This window comes from Mandrillus leucophaeus, unplaced genomic scaffold (genome assembly GCF_000951045.1).
Source record: "Mandrillus leucophaeus isolate KB7577 unplaced genomic scaffold, Mleu.le_1.0 Scaffold564, whole genome shotgun sequence".
In the NCBI taxonomy this organism is placed as follows: Eukaryota; Metazoa; Chordata; class Mammalia; order Primates; family Cercopithecidae; genus Mandrillus; species Mandrillus leucophaeus.
In genome coordinates this window covers 24,551-30,211 of record NW_012106075.1, presented here as the reverse complement: position 1 = coordinate 30,211, position 5,661 = coordinate 24,551, and the positions used below count along the sequence as shown (strand labels likewise).

Genomic DNA, 5,661 nt, shown 5'->3' with positions numbered 1-5,661 from the left:
CCCGGCCTGAAAAAAATTGTTCTTTAATTAGCCAGATGTGTTCGTGTGCATCTGTAACCTCAGCTACTTGAAAGGCTGAGGTGGGAGGACCAGTTAAGCCCAGGAGGTTGAGGCTGCAGTGAGTTATCATCGCACCGCTGCACTTCAGCCTGGGCAATGGAGAAACACCCTGTCTCAAAAAAAAAAAAGAAGAAGAAGAAGAAGGCAAGGCATCCCTGGTGGAAGTCACTCTGTAGACCACAGGCTAACAGAGCGTGGTGGTTGGGCAGGGAGGAGTTGGGAGCTGCACCCGGCACCTCACACAATGTTATCATGGAGCTGAGGACAAAACAGTTTCCAGAGTTGGGTTTGAGTCCCAGCTCCTCCAATGATGATATGACACCCTAGACATGTGCTGGGATGTCCTCTGAGCCTCAGCTTCCTCACTGCAATTTGGAGCTCTGTCTCTTTCTGGCAGGGGGTTATTGGGAAGACCAAATGAGATCATGTCCCCCTCCCAAACCCTGCAAGTCCTTTGTGTCACAGTTAGAATGAAGTCTATAAATCTGTCCACTCACAGCCTGCCCCCCTTCCCCACTGGCACCCTTGCACACGGAGCCCCCTCCAACCTCACCTCTCCACACACACACTGAGCCCTGTGCTGTTCCCTCTGCCTAAATGGCCCTTCCCTCAGACATCTAGATGTCCCTCCTCCTTCCCTCAGTCTGCCTCTCGGAGCAGTCTTCCTGACCACTACAACGGTGCCTCCCCAACACCAGCCTGCGTCACTCCCCACCCCCGCCCTGCTTAGCAGCATCGCTCCCTGGCTGACATTACATCACGAATTTATTTATTTGCTTATTGTCTCCCTCCCCTCCATGAGGGCAGGAACCTTCATCTGTCTTTTTGACTGTAGCATCCCTAGAACCTAGCTCAGGCCTGACTCACAGTGTGTGCTCAGTCCACATTTGAGAAACCAATGGAGAGAAGAATGGCCCAGAGATGTGCTCAGGAACCCAGTTCCCTGACCTCCCATCCAGGCTGCACCCCTCAGGAGTCTAGGTTCCTGCTGATTGGTGGAGTCCAGGACCCAGGGCTGGAAAGTGTCCACCCACAGGGCAGATGGGCCAAGGCCATGTGCTTGAGGTGTGCAGGGCTGGGAGAGGGGGTCAGCCCCAGCTCCCATATGAGGGACATGTGCCTTGTCTTGCCCCTGCTTTGGCTAGAGGGTACCCTGTTCACCAGACATGAGCCCAGGTGGCCTAGGCTCTCCCCTGGCTTGGCTCTGGCTTTACCCCAGAGCCCTCCAACTCGCAGACCTCCAGGCAAGGAGGGCTGGGGACCCACCTGTCCCAGCCACTTGTCTTTTCTCCAGTAACAGAGCCCAGAGGGGTCCCTGCCTGGGCCCAACATCACACAGCAGATTGGGGTAGAGTCAGAGAGGACCCGACACTCCTGTGCCAGCCTGGGCATCCCCTCCACTGCCAGGGAAGGACTGTACCCAAGTCACATCTGTACCCAGGCTGAGGTGTCCAAAGCCCAGGCTGAAATCCGGTTGCTGCTGCAGAGACCAAAAGTTTCCAAGGCCTTGTCAAGCGGGCTGTGTCAGACGATCCCCAGGCCTGTCACTGGCTGCTCTTCGGCTCAGACACCTCAAACCTCACCAAGCACTTCCATTTCTGAGGGAATAGAGGTCGTGGCTTCCCTCAAGCACCCATTTACCCCACCCTCCTCCTCCTCTTCCTGCAAACTTGAGTCACAGCTGCCCTGCTAGGCGCAGGCCCCAGTGATGTCTGAGTCAGCCTGGCTGGGGTTCCAGTCCCGACACCGCCCTTACCAGCTGGGAGACTCCGGTAACCTCCAACCCTGCCGAGCCTCCACTTCGACATCTGTGAAATAGCCATGAACAAGCAGGCCTCAAAGGTCAACTCCTGTATACAGGCACATAGCATGCAGTAGGTACCCAATAATAACAGCAGCACCCACATGGAACCCCTTATGGTAGCCCTTCTCCTCTGCACTTTCACGTGGCATCTCATTTACCCTTCACGACAACCCAACTAGGAAGGCACCATTATTATCCCATTTTACTGATGAAGAAATTGAGGCACAGGGAGGTGAATTTACCAGCCAGCTCACAAATGGACTAGTAGATGGCAGTTTGGGGATTGGAGCCCAGAGTCTGTGCTCCTGCCCACCCACTCCCAAATGGGGGCTATAAAACAACATTCTTCCTACGTGCCTGGCAGTGTACTGAGAATTTGAGTCTTCAGTACGTGCAGTCTTCACAACAGCCCTATGAGGTGGGGGTTATGAGGAGCCACCATATGGGTAAGTCAAGACACAGAGAGAGGATGTGGCTTGCCACAGACCACATGGCTAGTGAGCATAGGAGCCAAGATTCCAACCCCTTTCCCATCCTGGCCAAGAATAACACTCCTGCTTCTTCATATCTCCGAAAGAAGCCACGCTGTCTCCATCCCTGGCTGTGACTTGGGCTGCTTGTCCCTTCTCTGCCCACCCACCCATCCCCAGGGCTGTGCTGGGGAGAGAAGGTGGTTCCTGGGGCCCTCCAGCCTCTGAAAACCATGGCAGTGGGGCAACGTAGAGGATGGGCTTAAAGCCAAAGAAACACAGCTGCTGCTGCTGCTTCTTGTTTTTTTGTTTGTGTGTGTTTTCTTTTTTTTTGAGACGGAGTCTCACTCTGTCCCCCGAGATTGCAGTGACGTGATCTCAGTTCACAGAAAGCTCCACCTCCTGGGTTCATACCATTCTCCTGCCTCAGCCTCCCGAGTAGCTGTGACTACAGGCACCCGCCACCATGCCCAGCTAATTTTTTGTATTTTTAGTAGAGACAGGGTTTCACCGTGTTAGCCAGGATAGTCTCAATCTTCTGACCTCGTGATCCACCCACGTTGGCCTCCCAAAATGCTGGGATTACAGGCATGAGCCACCGCGCCCAGCTTTTTTTTTTTTTTTTTAAGACATTTTAAAGATTTTTTAAGAATCTTGCTCTGTTGCCCAGGCTAGATGCAGTGGCATGATCTCGGCTCACTGCAACCTCTGCCTCCCGGGTTCAAGCAATTCTCCTGCCTCAGCCTCCCGAGTAGCTTGGATTACAGCCATGTGCCACCACGCCTGGCTAATTTTTGTATGTTTAGTAGAGATAAGATTTGCCATCTTAGTCAGGCCAGTCTTGAACTCCTGACTTCAGGTGATCCGCTCACCTCGGCCTCCCAAAGTGCTGAGATTTACAGGCGTGAGCCAACGTGCCTGTCCCTGCTTCCTAGCTATGGGACCTTGATTGAGTTCCTGTACCGTGCATCAGTTTCCCCACTTATAAAAAGAGGTTACTAAAAAGGATGCCTCACTCAAGGGTGTGAAGACCCAGTGAATGAAGTGTTAATAAGAGCGCCACATACAGCGATGCTGCAGTTCAGCTGCACCAGAGTGGCCTCCCTTGACTTGCTGGGAGTTACAATGAGGAAGGAAGGACATTAAACCTGTAGGTCTTTTCAGAGAAAGTGCGTTTCCTAAAACCAAATCCTGCCCTTGCTCCAAAACTTTCAGTGGTGGTTTCCCATGACTATGCCACAGTCCCAGGGTCTCCCCTGGCCTTCAAGTCTGGCACGGTCTGACCCTGCCAACATCCCTAGTGCCACCATCTGTCAGCCCCTCCTTGCTCCTGCTCCTGGTCTGCACGTACTGTTCTCTTTGCCAATAATGCCATTTCCTTAGCCCCCTGGTCCCGCTGGGGAACGCCTCCTCATCCTTCAAAGCCAAGCGGGAGGGGAACATCTTTGGAGAAGCCGCTTGACCTCCCAGGCAGAAGGGGTCACTCTCCCTGGAGATGATGTGATAATGTCATTAACCACACTGGGTTAGAATCATCAGAAGCTGTTCCTGCCTCTCCCACCAAGCAAAGGGCTCTGGAGGCCAGGAAATGCCGATGAATCTTGCCCACATCCCCAGAGCCCAGCATGGGGGCGGGCTCAGGTTACGTCAATCGTGTTTGAAGACTGAATAAATGAATGTCTTCGTTTGCTACCCTCAGAAGCCCAGTCTGGAACAAAAATTCCAGTGCAAGGTTTTTGGTTTGAATGCGATCCCAAGAATCACGTTTAGGTTGTCAGGGAAATGACACAGGAAAGGGAAGAAGCCAATAAAGGGTATGGGAATTAGCACATAACACTATGGACAGCTGGAGAACCTTGGGTGATGATGCGGAACTGTTTTTCACTAACTCTCACCAGGTCAGTCATGCATCAAGGCTACTGGTGGGATAGCACTTTACAGCCTACTCTAGCACTACGGTGGCCTTCTGGGGCAGGTGCCAGCAGGCTGCAGCTGCTGGATGAAGCCCCCAGGCACAGTCGCTGGTCCTCGGGTGCTCAAGCTTAGCTGGAAGGCTTCAGGTTGCTGTGCAAGGGAATAGTCAGTACCCAAAGGATATGTGCACGTGTTACAATGAATGAATGAATGAATGGAGTATCAAGAAAAGAGCCGCGTATCTTCAGTCATTGAGCAGACACAGCCCTTCTGCTGTGTGGCCCTGGACCAGCCATCATGCCTTTCTGACGCTGGTTTCCTCTTCTATAAGGCAGAAATGCTAACCCAGCCTCCCAGGAGATAAAGAGTGGGAGTTCCCCGGAGAGTGAGAAGGGTTCCACCTGGGCTCCCAGACTCAATCTCAGCTCCAGGAAGCAGGACATGGCCCCAGTGAGGGTTCTCTGTGGGTGAAGAAGCCACAGGAGGCAGGCACAGTGCCCCGGTTGGAACCACAGGGCCCCTGAAGCAACCACATCATGGCCACCACAGCCTCCACCATCCCACAGCAATTTCCGCTGCTGCCTCTCCCCAGGGCAAGGTCTCCCACCAATGGCTGGCTGTCCCCTCTGCCAGCACCTGCCCCCCGGTGGGGCCTGCAGCATGGCTATGGCTGCTGCAGGGCAGGCTGGCAGCTGCTCCTGTGTGCAGCAGCGTGTTTGTTTTGAAAAACCACAGAGATTCCTGTGGTTAGGGGCTCATGTTCCATGTAGCACAGGTTCGAATCCCAGTTCTACCACTTGTGACTGTGGGCAAGTCATTTCATCCCAGTCCTCTCTGGTCTCATTGATCAGATGGAACTAACATTCTATTGTCCCCTCTGGTGGTCTCAGCTCCAGCAGTTTGTGAGATGGTTGCCTCCACTGTTTTCCCTACTGCAAAACCCATGAGGACACAGTTATCTTGCCTCCTGCCCCAACCCCAGGGTCTTGAACACAATAAGTGCCCAATAAATGCTTGGTAAATACATGAATTATTGTCTGACCCGCCTTGCTCTTCCAGTCCAAACTTAAATGTCGCCTCCTCCAGGCAGCCTTCCCTGATTCCTTTTCTGGGTTCCCAGAATCTCTTCCAACTCCTTTAGCCTCTTTCCTGCAGCTGCTTGGCCTACTGGGTGTGGCTGCCCATTATCGGACACAGCCCCCTCAACCTACCTTTCCCCACGTTTGCGCGGGGCCTGCGGGCCTGCCCGCAGTGAGGGAATAAAGGGCTGGAAGGAAGGGGAGGGAGAGAGGAGGCGGCGCAGATACATCTAGAAGGCTCGGGAAGGCGGCGGGGGATTCTCCAAGGCCGGGCCAAGCCCTGCAGCCTCAGCAGGCCAAGATGCGAGCAGGGGCCCGGCCGGAAGGAGGCGGG

General features: G+C 53.9%; 1 protein-coding gene across 1 annotated transcript in view; it reads right to left on the bottom strand.

The window, feature by feature from the left end:
- The window catches only part of LOC105552546 (uncharacterized protein ENSP00000382033), a 3,299-nt gene extending 1,416 nt beyond the window's left edge, over positions 1 to 1,883 (bottom strand). The window contains 3 exon segments of the mRNA XM_011998240.1: positions 1,498 to 1,552; positions 1,555 to 1,658; positions 1,817 to 1,883. Of these exon segments, the coding sequence (XP_011853630.1) occupies positions 1,498 to 1,552; positions 1,555 to 1,658; positions 1,817 to 1,883 (226 nt within the window).
- Between the last annotated feature and the right edge of the window lie 3,778 nt (positions 1,884 to 5,661).